The following is an 18,340-nucleotide window of genomic DNA, read 5'->3' as shown; positions in this document are numbered from 1 at the left end:
AAACAAAAAATAAACATTTTTATTTAATGCATATATGAAATCATTACATCATGAAGCTTACATTTGTTTTCATTTTTTATTAAACTAAACTACCTTTGCACATGGGTAACCAAAAGTACACTGACCTGGGATATTTTTCTGAGCAAAAATTTTAAAAAAGTGTATTGCAACAGAGATCATATGTCATAAATCTCTCTCTCCCTAAAGGCTGTCTCAAGACTGCATGTCCCAGGGCTGCTGTGGGAGGAGGGTGAGGTGGTTGTGTCGAAGTGTTCTCAGCTCTGTCAGCCGTCCCAGGAGCCTGGCGAAGCGTCGCGGGTCTTGTGCCGTCCCCTGACTACAGCAGCAGCAAGCTCGGGACAAGAGCTCCAAAACAAACTCCTGTAAGTTCTCAACACAGCCCACTGCACGCAGGGACGGCCTGTCTGCTTCACAACAGGGAAAAAGTAGAGGTCATTTAAAGCGGTTCTATACATATAAATAATAAAGGTTTTTATTAGCATCTACGGTTCCATGAAGAACCTTTAACATCCATGGAATCACTTAATTGCAAAAGAAAAAAGTTTGTTTATTGTCGAAAAATGTTCTTCACAAAAATAAAAAAAATAGTTCTGAAAGGTTCTTCGGGGATCCAAAAAATGTTTGTAAGCTAAACCTTTGACATTTGCTGTCTGACTTGAATATAGTGGAAGTTCCCATAGAAATGAGTCACAGTTGTGTTAATCATAATCCACAGACCTGAACATAGCACTGCAGTCGCTGTTAGAAGTGCATATTCAGCCTCGCTTACTGCAATAGTCACCATGCTGTGGAGGAAATTTACCACAGACCTCAAGAACTCCTCATTCAACCCTTAACAAAAATAAAAATCGCAATATTAGTAGAGACAAAAAGATTTAGACAAAATAATGAGACATCACTTGGATTAATCACTGCATGTAATGTGAGACTTTCCTGCTATGATTATCAAAGTTCATTATAGATCACCTGAGTGTGTCAATGTCCTGTTCTCAGTCTTGGACTCTAAAGTTTTCAACCAATCAGGGTTTGAGTTATTCATATTTGCGGAGTATAAAGCTGGTGGTAGAAAACACAGCAGTGAGTCATTATTGATCTAAAATGTGTTGAGTTTTGTTCAATTTTAACAATGCTTTATGGGCACAATTTATTTATAGAACACAAATAAGCTAAGCTGTTTAAAACTCACAATGTCCCAGACACCAATATTTTAATTATTCATAAAAGATGTATTACATAATCGTGTATGTGATTACCAGTGCAGACAGTAGTGGGGTTCTCAGAGAACTGCTGAGCTAAGAGTAGGAACATGACTTCAACTGAAGAGCTGGACAGAAGAGTGTTCTGGTCAGAACTATCCAAAAGCTCAAACCCTAAATAAAACATGACCACAAATTAGTTGTATGTAGAGGTATGTGGTGTGATCTAAGAGAAGCCGGATGTTACTGACCAGGTACAAAACTTAAAAATTGCAAAAGCTTCTCCGTCTGAGGAGGAGTCAGATCTAAACTGGTTGTCGAACTAGACCACAGAGGCACCTGGGGATAGAAAAGAATGATGTCTTCTTATTATGTATTATGGGCAGTATGTCTGTCTTCATTTTTAATGGAAAAAGACATACCCGGCAGTGCGTGTTGTCTTGAATTATGTACCTACGATAAGCCTCAACAATTCTATTCAGAATGCATCTCTGCTCTCTGGAGAAACCAGATACCTGCAAACAAGACAAGAAACTTAGGAATTTTTCAAATATAACTGGCTTCAAATCTCACTAAAACTCAAATTCCATGCTTGGAAAGTCTAAATAATCTGAGAGAGTTTTACCCGTGTGGTGAATCTGCTGGTGGATGAGACACTTCTGCTTTCAGTGTAGTCATCTTCAGCTTTTCCTGTTGATCCACTGTGTCCTCTGTGATTGGTGCCCTTCCTCAGTCTCTTCGACTGGCATTGCACCTCTGTAAGCAGACCTGACCAAAAAAAACAATATTAGATTCTAGATGTTGTTGGGTGAAGTAGCATCTGATGTTATCAGTTTCCCAAGAAATGACAGAAAATGAAGCCTCAGATCAGTCTAGAAGTTTTTACGTCAATCTCACACTCTGCCAGCATCCCGACAGCTCTGCATTTGCGCAGTCTGCAGTCCTGACACTTTCTCCGCATGTACATGTCCATCTCACAGCTTCCACCACTCTTGCAGCGGTACACTGCCTTTTTAGTCACGCTGCGTCTGAAGAAACCTAAGCCAAGAGAGATACTCTACTGTTTAAAAAGTTTGGGGTCGGTAAGTTGGTAAGTCTCTTCTGCTCAACAGTGATGCATTTATTTGATCAAAAATGCTGAAAAATCAGTAATGATGTGAAATATTACCATAAAAAAATGTTATCTATTCCTGTAATGGAAAAACTGAATTGTCAGCATCATTACTCCAGTCTTCAGTGTCACGTGATGTTTTAAAAATCATTCTAATATGCTGATTTGCTGCTCAGGAAATATTATCAATGTTGAAAATACTTTTGCTGCTTAATATTTCTGTGAAAACTTTTTTGTTTTTCCAGGATTTTTTGATTAATAAAAAGTTGAAACATTTATTTGAAATAGAAATCTCTAGTAACATTATAAATGTATTTATGGTCACTTTTGATCAATTTAATGCATCATTGCTGAGTTAATGTATTTTCTGAAAAAAAAAAAAAAATTACTGCGACCAAACCGTTGAATGGTATTGTATATTCTTACAATTCAGTCTTTTGGCTATTAAAAAAAAAGAGCAGCTCTTAGATATATCCCACCCTACTTCCTGTTTTCAAAGGAACACAGGAAAGAAAACTGTGCTCATCAAGCCATTACACGGAGTCTTATAAGTACTGAGTTTGGACATTAGTTGATACTGTAAATTCAAGAAGTGCCTCATGGATTAATGTGGTCTTAAAATTCTGTACTATTGTGATGGTCCAACCTTTGCATCCCTCACAGGTGAGGGCATTGTAGTGATATCCCGAGGCTTTATCTCCACACACCACACACAGCTCATCCTGGCCCTTCACTCGAGCTCCATGGGCCATCCTGGTCCTTTTTGGCACTGGAAGACCGACAATGCTGCCTCTTGTTGGGCTTTGGACCTCCATGTCTGGTTCACAGGTGAACTCCGAGCACTGATGGCTGTAGGGGTACTGTGGGTTGCACGCTTGAGCGTTTGGCGCTCCATACATTGAAAACTGCACATTGACATGGCCGAACGGCTGGTGGTTATAGAGAGGGCTTTGTAGATCTGGTTCCTGATAAGAGCAGCTCAGTGGATCCACAAGAACATCTGCAGCAGGGATTGAAGAAAATCTTGATTAATTAAATTATTTACAAGAAATATGTTCCTTTCTCACATGATTCTCAAATTACCTAACGACTTTTATGAGACCTTTGGGACGTAATAAAAAGAAAAGAATAATCCCAGAGTAAGAACTTTTGAATCTTTTCTGTCTCTGGAAACAGGATGCAGCTGAAGAGGTTACAGTTTTGTTTATGGTTGTTATTTACTTTGAAGCTTATGAGGTTTTTATACCCGTACAGAACGGAGCCATCCTGATGTTTTCTCTGTCGGCGGGAAGGTTGTAAAGATGGATTTTAGATTTAAGTTCCCCCATAGAGGGAACATGTGTCACAACTGGCAACATTTCTGAAGCACATCTGCCCGAGTAGCTTTTTTTTTTACGCCGTTACAGACACTTGAGAACTAGTAGTGACAACGAGCAAAATAATATCATATTTCACATGAGAAAAATTATATTTGAGTAAAACTGATCTCTGAAATCCAACAAATTTCAGCAAATCCATCTCTGTTTTTCTGCCATAAATATCCTTTTGCATTGTGGTGGTCTCTTTACTGGCCTTCAGTCCTGTCTTTTTCACAGGTGTTTTATGTCCTGTTACAGCTAGAGCATAACTTTCCAGTGAAAGTATCTGTTTGTAAACCACTGGAGTTTTTCATAAACATTAATGCTGGTAAGCAGCTGCAAATATACTATCATTGAGCGACCTTCTAAGACGAAGTTAAATGACAAAACGAAACTGAAACTGAAAAAGCACTATTCAGACAGTAATTGTGTCACAAGACAACATCTAGGAAATAATATTTGGACATTCAGATATTAAAGTAATGAACTAGAGGACAAAGGAGACAAACCACTGTGCATAATATATGATCGGTCACATGACCATACTTCAACATGGTGTCAAAGAAGAAATCCAGTAAAGTGATCATTTTATTCATGTAGTTTATTTAGCTACAGAGACAAAGTGCTCTAAGGTAAATATATTTATTTATTAATGCAGTTATAGTGCCACAAAAATATTATTATACTATACAAAATTTCATTAAAATTACTATTATTATAATCAGTGATTTATTATTTTTTCCGGTTTTTATTTTGGTTTTAGTGATTTTTTTTTTGTCAATTTTATTAGTTTTATTTTTTATTTTTTTTAGCAAATTTCTATTTTAGCAATAATTTAATAATAACTTCAATTAACAAAAATGGTTTTTAATAGTTTTGTAGTTAACAATAACAACACTGATTCAGTGAAAGTCAGTGGGGTCGAAAACAATATTGGTCCAAAACACACATTTAAAAATAAATAAATAAATAAATAAATATATATATATATTTTTTTTTAGAAATTAAGTTAGTTGTTCAGGGTCTGAATGAAATAAACGTGAGAAAATGATGACAGAAATTTTTATTTTTGGGTGAACTATCACTTTAACAATATTGTAATTCTATGATGAATTGATTTATATATAGTAAAGTGTAATCTTACCATAGTACTGTGGCGTCTCTGTGATGTCAAATGTGTCTGATGTGGAGAGATAGCCACCGATTGACATGCTCAACTCAGGATCTGTCCCCTCTCTCATCTGATCAGTTGGATTCTTGCTCTTCACTGAGAATGTCTGAATCTATAAAGAGCACAAAAACTTTCATTCACCCTGTCTGAGGATCATAATCCAATGCCTTCAAATATGTCTTCAGCAAGCCTTCCAACCCTAGAGAAAGACGAGCTATTTTAGTCGTCACTGTCATGAAAAGGTTATGACAGAATCCAGTGAATACTGTGAAGATCTCCGTCTGGCCTCCTCTGGGGCTCTTGAGAGGATCTGAAGATCATCGAGTGTGAGAATAAGACGAGAGATGAGGCCTGTGTGTCCGAACAGCTGTTCTGGCATGAGTTTCACAGAAAATGCCTCACAAAGAGCAGCCTGTCCCAAACACCCTCAACAGGTCTGGCCTGTAGCTGACTCCCAGCATTCAATAGCAGCTGAGTGAACGTACCTAAACTCACACTTTTTTTCTTCCAGTAGCTCTAAAGACCTGCAACACTTTAAAGAGAGTGGCTACTATAGTGGATCCGGTGTGTGTATATATCTATATTATAAACCGTTTTGGTTGTTTACTGAATGACATCCACAGGGAGCAATTTTGTGGCTTGGAAACTGGTGCAAAGCATCAAGTTCCAAAGCAACGTGAAAATTGCCTTATTCTTAACTTCAGCATTAAAAATCAACTATCACTTAGAAAAAAATAAATAAATCATAAACCCATCCCTGTCTTGATCCCTACACTGTAAGAAAAAAAAATCTGAAAAATGTAAAAATATACTACCTGTTTCCAGTCTGGACATTATCTATTAATTTTACTGAAGTTTTCTTTAAACCTAAAACATCACACAATGCATTGTATTGTACCTGAACATGCTTGTGCTGCAAACAAATGTCAGCTTTGCTGTGAACAATGAGTTACTACAGACAAATATCAGAGCACTGATATGTTCTATCAATGGTGTAAAACAAAACTTTCTCCTTCACGTCTCCAGTACAATGTGAATATATATAATTAGCTCTTTAACATAAAGAGAACTGATTTTTGCTGTGGTCAGTTCACACAACAAACCATTTTCTTTTGCCAAGTAGGATGTTTGACTGAAATATTGTTCCAGGACTAATCACATTTGTAGCGGTTACACTGGGCCATATTTTGAGACTTTTCTTAAAACATAACCCCTATAAACTGAATTAGTCCTGGAACAATATTCCAAACAAAAACAAGGATGTTGATTTAGGAACACATCCTACTCTGCAAAATCACTCAGAATATAATGAGTATAACGACATGCTCTAAAGGGGTATGTAGTATGGGCTGCTGTATGAACTGAGAAACATTTTCAGTTTCATTTACATTGGAGGGTTTACTGTTTGTTCACTTGAACGGTAGAGAAGTGAAAGAGAAACTTTGCTTTATACGCGTACTGGTGTCCTGGAATTTGTGTGAAATGACTCATTGTTCACAACTATGCTGATATTTGCTTACAGCATGAGAATGTTGTAACAAAATACTAAGCATCTGTTAAAATGCGAAATTTATTTAAAAAAAAAATCAGTATTCTTTGATGAGTAGAAATTTCGATTGACATAACTATTTGTAATATAAATATTTTGTCACAATGCTAAAGCCTACTGTCACATTTGATCAATTTGGTTCAAAGTTCACCTGCGTGACTCAGTTCTCAGAAATTCTGTAATGCTCAATACTACAGTTACCAGCATCTCAAATTCTTTTAAACATGGATGAAAAAAACAAAAACATTATTGATATATCCTCTGAACTATAATTCCTCCCGTTCTCGTTCAGTCTAACTTTGTGTTCTGTGTGGCAATATGGGTCGCTCTCTGTTTCCCAAGAGGAATGACAGTGACATCCAGCTCATCTCTGGGGCTTTAGGGAGTGTTTATACACGCTGTGTTTGCCACGGCTCTGTTTGTCATGCAGTTAATCTTTGACATTGAAAAGATCGAGGACTGCAAGAATCTAACCTTCCCACCCGGTATACTTTAGACCCCATGAAGGGGGCAGGCTTTCCTGAAATCTCCTCGAGTTATGACACGGACGCTCACACGTGCCCTGTCATATCCTGCTCTTTGCACTGACATGGAACATCCTCGATGGCGTTATTGTGGTAGCATCTCAAAGAGGCTGAACTCAGTTTCACAATGTCAAAATATAGATATGATTAGTGCCTCTGAGACCCAAGGGAGTAACATTTTTGCTATCGCTCCCATGCCATCCATCACAATGACTGTGGGTTCTTTTGTCAAAAGAAATCTGCACGATTAACAAAAAGACCTTCTTTGAACTCCATGGACAGTTCGTTCCAAATGGGGTTAGAGTTTGAACACTCATTAATTTTTCACAGTTTTCACAAGAACTTAAATAGCAACTATATAAATAAACATGCCTTCAGCTTATCATAACAGTGGTTCTTCTCATTCTTAAAAATAAAGGCTCCAAAAAGTTTTTTTCTCAATAACCCCATAGAAGAACCATTTCTGAGAACCTTTCTTAAAGAACCATTTTGTTCTTAGTGTGAAGAGCATTTTTCCACTAAATAACCTCTTGTTGAAAAAGAAAGGTCCAATGGACGTCAAAAGTTCGTCATGGAACCATATGCCAATGAAGAACCTTTCTTTTTAAGAGTGAAAATTTTGCATGAGAAGCATTCTGCTATTTTCAACATGTGCCTTCATTTCTTCATGTATTATCTTATTTGATGTTAGCTAGCTGCTTGTAGCCAGGCCGTGTTTAGAGTTTTAAGAAGGAAACAGGATTCTTAGATTAGACTTTTATATTTATGTATAAAATATGTCCAAGAGATTCAAAAAGGCGCTGTTTTGGAACCTAGTGAGCTGACTACATAGGCAATATTTTAAGTTAGCAGTAGCACAAACAGGGTGTTGGATTAAAGTCCAGATGTGCTTGTAATGTTTTGAATGTATGCTTATCAACAGTGGTTCATCATGACAGACTGACGTAAGGCTGTTGAAAAATTCTAGTCTATTAAAAGCAAAGTGCATATTGATTAAATGGCAACTTATCATTGATTTCTGTCTGTGATGTTGACTTCTGTGTAGCAGCTCACAGACAGAATAAACATGCAACTGAATGTCTAAATGGCTGCTTGATAAACGCCAACATTTCAAACATTCTTTAGTTGTCTGTTAAATTTGGAATATTGGGAAACAGAACTGTCATGTTCACACTGACCCACCAAAGCCAAAACTGAAGATGATGATTGTTGTGTGAGTTTGAAGGAGACTTTAGAATATACCAAAAAAAAAAACCAGCAGAACTGCTACTTAGCAAAATAACTTGGGAAGGTTTAAACTGATTCACAACACATCAATACATTTATGATGCTTATAGAGATATTTTAAGCACAAGTGTTATAAATCTATAAATTCTAATGCAATTTTTACTAAAATAAATTAATTGTTATATTCAGCAGGTTTATTTATTTATTGCATTTAATCAATCAAATGTGACAGTAAAGACATTAATTAATGTTGCAACAGATTTCTATTTCAAAGAAATGCTGTTCTTTTGAATTTCATTAATGATTATTCAAGATCAGGGTTAGGGTTGAGATGAGAAAACATGCATTAAAAAATGTTTCACCAATTCCATAAAAATATAAAACAGTACAATTGTTTTCAACATTGATGATAATAATAATAAATGTTTCTTAAGCAGCAAATCCTCATATTACAATGAAATACTGAAGACTGGAGTAATGATACTGAAAATTCAGCTTTGTATCACAGGAATAAATTACATTTTAAAATAGATTAAAATAGAAAAAACAGTGATTTTAAATACTATTTTTGACCAGATAAATACAGCATTGATTAGCATAAGACATCTTATAAAATCTTACCAACCCCAAGTATTGTAATGGTGGTGCATTAAAAAAAAGTAATAATAATTAAAAACTATATATATATATATATAGTTTTTTTTATTATTATTATTTCTTTCTTATCTAAGGAACCAAATTCATGAGTTGCATCCTGGGATGCTTTTTAAACAAGCAGACAGACATGTATGCTGGACTCTCACTGGCTGCTTTTTCTTTACAATGCATTCTAAATCATCCATTATAAAAGGTAAAAAGAAAATCACTTATTTCAAATTCATATGCAAGAATTAGAAAAACGTGATATTGTAAGAATTTACAAAAACGCTGGGAGTGCTGACAGTTTCTAGAGAATACAGATTGTGTACTCACCAGCTCTGATGTTGCGTGTGCTGGATCTCAGCTTGATATGCCTCTTGCATTTGTGAAGTTGACAGCAGTTCAGCCCCTGACTTCCAACACTTGCCAAACACACACTGGAACACACATGCGCAAAACAAACAGCGCTTCCCTCCAACACAAACCTTTCAAACACATACCAGTACGTGTGCGAGTTTAAACACAGGGGCATGGAAAGTCGATAATCCATCAAAAAAGACACTTTAACATGGTCCCGTTCAGCTTTTAACACTAACTTCACTGTTGGCAGAAAAAGTTCTGAATATATATTAAATGGTTTGGACCTGTTGAACCCAATCAGAGAGGGCCGTGATGGGAATGAGGAGTTGTTTAAGTAAAATAATGACTGATTTCTGGATGCACACTATGTGAATGAGTGGGCTCATTAGAACATTCCCAGCAGCCCAGTGTTTATAAACAGCCCTAGTTCATCTAACTGATGGATGAGCACACGCTATCTCTCCATTCTTCCTGCCGCTCCTCAGAGAACGTACTTGCTCAGCCAGGCTTTCACAACCACCCCAACACACTCCTACGTGTCACTACACATTCAGCTGGAGGCACGCAACTCAAGACCCCCTTATCTGTCTCTCTCGCTCTCTCACACACAGAGACCCCAACTCCTTCTGCTCCATGGGTGGGCCCTTCATGTTCTTCACTGGGGGCAAAGGGGACATTCTGAGGGTTGCAGATCCTGCCCTAATGCTCTCAACTAACAGGATGCTAATGGCAGCAACTATTATAATGAGGAAAAACAACATAGATGTGTTTTTCCAGGAACATCAGGGCTGCTGATATGAACCATGGAGTAGAACAGGGAGACGAGGTTCTTCCTGAAATGAAAAAAAAATTATCCAAGAGATTCAAAAAGGCGCTGTTTTTGGAACATAGTGAGCTGACCACATATAAGGTAGCTGCAGCACAAAAGTGATGCAAAGTTTGTTCAGAAAGGTAGATAGCACAATTACACAGCTATAAAAGAAAAATAAAGCATTGCACATATATTTTAGTTGGCAGACAAGTTTTATACATTTGTTTATTTTTCAACAAAAATTATTCAAATGTTTTTAGTAACTAGAGGCTCAAATCTAAATATTAGAAAGTGTAAACTTAAAAAAAATTTAAGCTGGCTAATAACTGAAATAAAGTACTAAAATTACTGAACCTATAAAACAATAATACATATATTAATGATAAAAATGACAAACACTTAAGTTTTTAAATAATACTGATGGAGATCCATTTCATGTGCATACTGTATGTGGAGTAGGCAGCAAAGGCAACGCACCTGGTTTTGGAACAGAGCCTACATTTAGAACACACACCATTGAAAGCTCCTGTGCTGAGAGCAAAAGTAAAAATGAGAATTTGTCATAGCTTTAAACTTTTGGAAAGAGAATTGTTGCATTAATATAAAATCTAAATTTACCCTACAATAGCGAGTAATAGATTTGAAACAAGCATCAGGATTGAGATATGTGAAGATGCTCCAGCAGATGAGCTTGGCCGTCTGCCTCCAAGTCAGAAAGCTTCCTCAAATGTTGGAACTGGCAATCTGCGGATTCTAAATTTTACCTCTTCCAATTTCTGATAGATAAAAATGTTCCATCATTATTTTTCTTTTCATTCATGAATTACAAAATGACTGGCAAAAGCAATTTCATGTTGATGATTTGCTTGAAAAGATGAATATGAAGGGGATGTAAACAAATTGATTGTCCACACCAAAAAAAGAAACAGTTCAAGCATGTTTGGCCTCAGAAAAACAAAACTCTTTAGTGAGTGTTGTGCTTTAATACAGGACAAAAAAGAAAGAAAGACAGAATGAAAGAAAGAAAAAAAGACTTAAAATATGACCTTCAATGAAGGTACGAACTGACTGACAGGTGCAATGCTAAATCAACTCAAAGGCCACAATATAAAAACTAATAACATCTTTACAATACCAAAAAGATTGCACAAAAACAGCTTATTAAGATCATTATAGCACACAGACTGAAGGCAGAACATGTTCACAGTTCTCTCTTAGTCATTCAACTGAATTCAACTGTATAAAAGAAAAATTATAGTTGTATGAACACGAATGTATGAGTTGTAAAAACTAAATAAAATGATTTCTGAGGTACAGTACAAACGGGTTTCAATAATTCCCTTTGGTGCCAAATATTGAGCCACTTAAAGTTAACTATTCACAATCTGAAAAAAAAAATTTTTTTAACCACTGACAATGCTAGGTATAAAACCTATTGATATACATCTAGCAAATACTATTAGGGAACAAAAATAGTGATTCTTGTGTCTCAGCTGTGGCTGTGGAAATGTGAAGCTGTAAAAAACATCTCCAGCATTTCCTCCAGTCATAGCAGGGAAGGGAATTGTTCAGTTATGGAGAAGCACAGCTGTCTCTTCATCTTCATCTTCATCTCCATCTGCAGAATCCCGAGGTGATTTGCTGTACATCATGAACTGCACGGATATCTAAAGAAACATGTCAAGGCAAAAAAGCTGAAATATTTTCTGACTATTCTGCATGAATTCAGACCATGCTCAGTGCTCATGGGATTCTGACAAATGAGCTTCACATGAAAGGAAGTCACATGACGTCAGTGATGTAAAACACACAGCTGGACGCTATGGCAACAATCAGAGTTTCGTCAATATATGTGATCCAGAAGGTCAAAAACAGAATGACTCAAATATTTACGCAATATTGTCCATAACATAAGTCATGTGACCTTTGACTCCATGTTTCCAAAACAAACTGTAAATTAATCGTTGTAATTTAGCACCAACATAGTTAAGCATTGCATTGGGGACACCACAGTTCTATTTTTATTTGTTTTATTTTATTTGTTTTATTTTTATATTTTGTTTTCATTTTAACTTGAAAGTTTTAGTAATTTTTATTTCCTTTTTATCAGTTTCAGTTATAATCAGGTTAAACTACACAGAAATGGGGGTAAAAATCCTTTGCAACTGGCCAAAAGTTGTTGTATATTTAATTTCTGTTAACGTTCATTTCAATTCCTAAAAATGTAAAAAAAAAAAAAAAAAAAAAAAAATTGTTAACTATAATAATCCTAGTGTGTCATGGTTTCATTTACAAAATGTTTGTCTATTATTAAGGAACATATTTTTATGGCTACATTATTAAAATAATTTTTGCACTTTATTTTACAGTACGTGTGCTTACATGTACTTACAGTTTACTTGCAGTTTATTTATCTAAGAAAGTTCTGGTAATACAAGGTAACTACATGGGGTAGGGTAAGGTTTAGGGGTAGGTTCAGGGTTAGTAACTAGTTATTACATAGTTATTGTAATTACTATAATAAGTACATAGTATGTACATGAGGAACATGACTGTAAAATAATATTACATTTACATGGAAGCCTGTTTTAGTTCCATTACGAATTTTGGTATGGAATTATTGTCATGACAATTTCATGAGCATGTTTTCTCTAAATTCTCATTTACAATGAGTCCAGACATTTGACATCTGTAGGTCCATGAGGACAGTGTTGGGAATCAGTGACCTCACTCACACAGCTCAGTGTTTAAAATGTTGCTTTAAAGGATACTATAAGGTCAAGTGAGAGCGTTCCCAGGCTGCCGATGAGCCAGGGGAGGTGGTGTATGACATAGCTGGCCTCTCCCTGCCCTGGATCTGGGTTCTTCAGTAGCACACTGATGCCATATGTTGTGTTTCCCAGAATCACCAGAGCGAACAGGAAAAAAGACACGCCCTCTGTTGACTTCCTCTGAAACTGCAAGAAATATTTCAACTTCACTAAAAAGCAATATCTGTACATCTTTAATTACATTTTACATGCATATGTAGCATGCCAATGCATGAATAATAACAGAAGTCTGACTGCTATGACACTATGGATGTCTGCAATGATTACAGTCTCCAAAGCAATAATGATGCAACATTCACATTAAACATGTAGAAGAGTCATTCAAATAAAAAAGAAACCATATTTTGCATTAACAAAATAAAGACTTTTAGGGGCTTTAAAAGGAATAGTGATTATTGCTGAAAAAGAACTCACAATCACAAGAGTGTTTCTTCATAAGAACAGATTTGGAGAAATGTGGTATTTTTAAATCACTCTGCAGTGTGAATGGGTGCCGTCAGAATGGCTCCAAACAGTTGAAAACAACTACATCAAAATAATCCACTCAACTCCAGTCCATCAATTAACCAAAGGAGGATCCATTAGTGAGCAAGTGATTTAATGTAAAATTACTTCAAATCTGTTCTGATGAAGAAACAATCTCAGCTACATACTGGATGTCCTGAGGTTGAGTACATTTTCAGCCAATTGTTTTTTTTACTATTGGAAAGACAATTCCTTTAGGATTTTATGCAAAGAGACATTATTTTAATGACATTTAACTAGATATCATCTCTAAATCCATATTTATCATTCTTCCAAACATTTCAATTATTCCCAAAGTTGATTCTCATTACTGTCTTAAAATAATTTTAATAAGCACAAATTAAAGACATTGCAATCAAGAGTAGATTTTGGTCCACTCATTTGTGACATGTAATGTCCAAACAATGAGAAATACTGTTGCAAATATTAGAAATAAATGTGCAAATACAATAATGAACACATACATTGCAAAAGAAAAAAAACAATGTAATGTAAAATAAAAATGCATTCATGAATTATTAAATAATACATATATAAATAAATAATTAAAATGTCTTTCTTTTGGTTTTGGGATGACATATTACATGTTCTTGATATATCTGTGAAATTCATCAGCACATGCATGCAGTAAGACTTACATTAGTGTACATCTGTGGCAGTCTGGAGCATAAATACAGTACTGAAGATACTGAGCCGAAGACAAAGCCGATAATCTCCTTTGTATCGAAGGGCTGAAAAACATAAAATCACCACGTCTCAAATCAATTCTGAAACCATGAATATGAATGAAGTGCAACTCAGTGATAAAATTAACTCTACTCACCTGCACTGATCCGCTGTCCTCCTCCACGGCCAGCAGCGCCCGAGCCTTGAACCTCACAGACCTCTGATCCTCTAGGGCTGAGCGAGGGACACTAATGAGGGAAGATGTAATTCCCAGAAGACATAACATGCTGACCGTATTCAGCAGTGCACCGTTACTGGCTACAGAGGAGAAAGACAGTTCCATGAATTAGCATTTCAGGCATTAGCACGTTCTTATAACACTGTGAAAGCTGAGGTCAGGGAGGAATATACAGTAATGTAAGGCAGTGACGGGACACTGTGACATTACTGGTACTTTTGTCACTGGTACTAAAGCTATTTAAAATGGTTTTCGGGAATTAAAATAAATGTAACAAAATATAAATATATGAAAATCAAATGAAAATAAGAAATGTTGCAACTAACTTAAGTTATGTACTAATATTATTCAAACTAAAACTGAAATGAAAGATAATTTTAAATTTAAATTAAATTAAATTAATGCATTTAGCAGACGCTTTTATCAAAGGCGACTTACAGTGCATTCAGGCTATCAATTGTTACCTATCATGTGTTCCCTGGGGAATCGAACCCCCAACCGTGAGCTACAGGAACACTAATTTTAATAATAATAATAATAATAATAATAATAATAATAATATTATATTTAATAATAATTTAAAGCTATTTAGAAATATAAAACCTAAACTTAAAATAATGAAAATATCAATTATGTTATTTTAAATAGTACTAAAATTACTCAATTAAATTTATAAAATTAAAAATCAAATTTATAAATTTAATTTATAAATTAAATACAAATTATGAATAAATACTATAATAGTATATAAATAATGTATATACTGTTATAGGATTTATTCATATTTTGTATTTAATTTTGTATTTTAATTTTATTTTTTTATTTTAGTACTATTTAAAATAATATACTATAATGAATAACAGAAAAAAGTACTAAAATTAAAACATCAAAATATATATATATATATAAATATATATATAAAATACTAAACTAATAATAAAACAAAACACTATATATCTCAAATGTGCCAAGCAGGTCTGCCAGGAAAATGATTTCCTGGAGACATGTTTCCAAAGAGCCTAATCTTATGACATGTTTAAGTCACTACTGAAATATGATATCCAACTCACCCCTAGATCCCCTATTCTTTAGTTTATAGTAATAGTACATTGACAGCATTAACAGGTCTGCCAGGACGTAGTACACTGCAGTGTATTTCTAAAGGAGAAATGAGGGTGATGAATATAAAATAATAACAAATAATAATAAAATCAGGCCTCAGTTCAAACTATAGCAAAACTAGGATCATTCAGTTTGTAAAGCAATTATTTTAATGGTACATTTTCATTCATTGAGCAGATATTTCATCTAAAGTGATGAATAAAGAATGTAAAAATGGTCAATTACTTGTAGTGGAAGTTGATCAGCCAAGAATGATCCAATAAGATTGCATGAGTCCCCGGCCAGCCAAAATAACAGGAACCATATAGACAGAGCGCTGTCCATATTTCCTGTCTTGCAGGAACTGTAGTATTGCCTAAAGTAACAGTCAGTATGAGCTCATTACTTCTCAAAAATATGCTAAATATAACACTTTACATATATAGGAGGCCGGTAAGATAAAAAAAAATAGTTAAAATTAGTCTCTAATGCTCACCAAATCTGCATTTATTTGATCAAAAAGTACAAATAAAATAGTAAAAACCACAAAATATTATTACAATTTAAATAAGTGTTTTAAATATTAATATATATTACAAGGTAATTAATTCCTCTGATGGCAAAACTGAATTTTCAGCAGCCATTGCTCCAGTCTTCAGTGTCATGATCCTTCAGAAATCATTCTAATATATTAATAAAATGTATTTTGATTATCAATGTTGAAATCACTTGTGCTGCTTAATATTTTTGTGGTACATGTGATACACACATTTTTTCTGGATTATTTGATGAATAGAAACTTCAAAAGAACAGCATTTATTTAAAATTGATTTAAAAAAAAAAAACGTATTGTCTTTACTGTCACTTTTGTACCATTTTAATGCACCATTGCTAATATATATATATATATATATATATATATATATATATATATATATATATATATAATTAATCCCAAACTCCTGAATGTTTATCTAGAAGTGTTCGAAATACTTGCTGTGAATTAATTAATTTTATATCCATTATGACAAAACTAAGCCATTTACAGTGCAGCAGCATAAGAGTTGGCCTACTCACGGTAGTGAAGACACCATGAAGCAAACTATCGACAGAAGTCCGAGAACAACACTGGCGAGGTCTCTGCCATCCTGGGCACATTCACCCAGTCCATACCAGATCCACTCAATCCCCAGCGGACAGAGAGAGCTGAAGTTCCCATCCCCGCCGAGCACAACTCCATCCGACATCATTGGAAAAACAGCTGAGAGGAATCAGTAGGAATCACATAAATCCACGGCATTTGAATAGCGCTTTCTACAAACAGCCCAGGTGGAATTCTTATGAAAACAGATTTGCTTCTGGTTGTCAGTGCAGTGTTGTTTAAACACTCACGGAACCAGAGGACATCACAAATAAGTTAATAAAAGCAGGCACATTTAGCACCTTACCTGTGGTGTAGCTCCTAGGCTGCTGAGGTAGAATATAGTAGCGGTATGTCGATTTTAGTCCGCAGTTATTTAGAGAAGAAAACAAATAAGTCAAAACAAGGAGCGATGTGGTTGGATAGTTGAGGCGTGACGTCATGAACAGCGAAGCAGCCGGAAGCCTCGCTTGCTAGGGATGGGGTCGCTTCACGAATCGGTTCTTTTGAACAGTTCATTTAAGAGATCCGGTACAACAACAAAAAACGGTCCTTGAAATATCAAATGTTCTAAAATCATCAAATGTGTTTTATATTGTTAACAGTCGTTTTTTTATGGCAAAATACCATATCCGTAAACAAAAATTTGCCAAAGGATTACTGGCAATTAAACAGTCTAAGATCTTCCGTTAAATCCACATATTGACAAACTTTTTTTTAAGTTGTATTGTGTATGTGCTCCAGACATTACAGCAACCATGATTCAACTCATAAAACATAAATTTAAAACCGAAATATAAAATGAATTTACATTAAACAATACTACAATCACTAAATACAGATCTTGTTCTATGTGTTTTATTGATTACAACAGTCAACTACAACTGTAATAAAGTGTCAAAAATTGTTTTGTAGCATTTCGCAGAAACTGGATAACCGCTTGATTGATTCAGTGCGAATCTGAACCGTTTCGACCGATCAAAATTTTTTGACCGATTCAGCGGTTACATTACAATACATATGTGATCGACATCTTTCATTTCACAGATCGGTGTCAAATTAACAGCTTCAAGCTGCATTTTAAATTTAAAAAGGAGCTATATTTTCAAATAATTGCCCGTGTGTAATGAAAAAGGGTGAGAAAATCAGATACATTTTCCCTACCTTACCCAAAGTAACGCTCCGTGTACTCAGCTGATCATCACGTCTGACTTCACAAATCTCCATTCAGCAAAAACATGACGTACAGGCGTGACGCAAACAGTGGTTTCCTAAGAAGCTCTAGGCTCCCGAGAAGAACATGTACAGAAGCCCAATTAAGTCATTACAGCACTCTACAGGGCGCCAAAATGTAAAATACAGTGGATGATGGGGCTAGAAGTCATCATTTTTACTCCAGTAAATGATTCTCATGGTAGGCTCATTTTTAAAGTCTTTACCTGAACAGAAATAATCCAAAGTCTTGACTACAAAAAGCTTTCGAAAATTATTGCCCAGGAAACAATATACAGTTCACTGAACACAGGTGGAGCATTTCTGGAAACATGTTTCCATGAAGTAAGCTTCCATTTTGAAACCAGTTATTGAGAAATTATGCACCGATTAAACCAATTTTGAAGCACCAAAAAAATCTAACTTTTGTGAAACGTAAATAATAATATCTATAAAACTCATGTGTGACAACTTGCCTCTCACTCTGACACTTACCCTTGACATGGAACATGGTTCAACCTTAGTTCAAATCTACCTTCATTCTATAGTTCACTCATCTAAATGTATGCCACTTCTTGCACCAATTATTTAAAAATCATCATAATAATAAATATGCTTTTATAATTGCATAACACTGCTTTTTACATTTTGCACTTGTC

The 18,340-nt window shown here is 35.1% G+C and overlaps 2 protein-coding genes across 3 annotated transcripts; both read right to left on the bottom strand.

The window, feature by feature from the left end:
* Positions 1-10,004, bottom strand: LOC113074132 (bile acid receptor-like). The gene is made up of 11 exons (XM_026246865.1): positions 9,130-10,004; positions 4,831-4,969; positions 2,975-3,328; positions 2,115-2,255; positions 1,843-1,985; positions 1,640-1,732; positions 1,469-1,556; positions 1,275-1,391; positions 988-1,077; positions 739-852; positions 1-425 (listed from the first exon to the last, which is right to left on the bottom strand). The coding sequence occupies exons 2-11, from the start codon at positions 4,925-4,927 to the stop codon at positions 214-216; spliced, it is 1,449 nt and encodes a 482-aa protein (XP_026102650.1). The 5' UTR covers positions 4,928-4,969; positions 9,130-10,004; the 3' UTR covers positions 1-213.
* Positions 10,005-10,906: 902 nt separating this feature from the next.
* LOC113074133 (lysosomal amino acid transporter 1 homolog) lies at positions 10,907-17,031 on the bottom strand. Of its 2 annotated transcripts, none has more exons than XM_026246866.1 (8): positions 16,777-17,031; positions 16,406-16,589; positions 15,575-15,704; positions 15,298-15,385; positions 14,147-14,307; positions 13,962-14,054; positions 12,739-12,924; positions 10,907-11,634 (listed from the first exon to the last, which is right to left on the bottom strand). In XM_026246866.1, the coding sequence occupies exons 1-8, from the start codon at positions 16,910-16,912 to the stop codon at positions 11,536-11,538; spliced, it is 1,077 nt and encodes a 358-aa protein (XP_026102651.1). In that variant the 5' UTR covers positions 16,913-17,031; the 3' UTR covers positions 10,907-11,535. The 2 variants fall into 2 exon arrangements, with proteins under 2 accessions (XP_026102651.1, XP_026102652.1); XM_026246867.1 differs by having other exon boundaries at positions 16,406-16,577.
* Positions 17,032-18,340: the final 1,309 nt, after the last annotated feature.

The sequence above is a fragment of the Carassius auratus genome, unplaced genomic scaffold (assembly GCF_003368295.1).
Source record: "Carassius auratus strain Wakin unplaced genomic scaffold, ASM336829v1 scaf_tig00013767, whole genome shotgun sequence".
Taxonomy (NCBI): domain Eukaryota; kingdom Metazoa; phylum Chordata; class Actinopteri; order Cypriniformes; family Cyprinidae; genus Carassius; species Carassius auratus.
The sequence above is the reverse complement of the archived record's forward strand: the minus strand, read 5'-3'. Positions and strand labels throughout refer to the sequence as shown.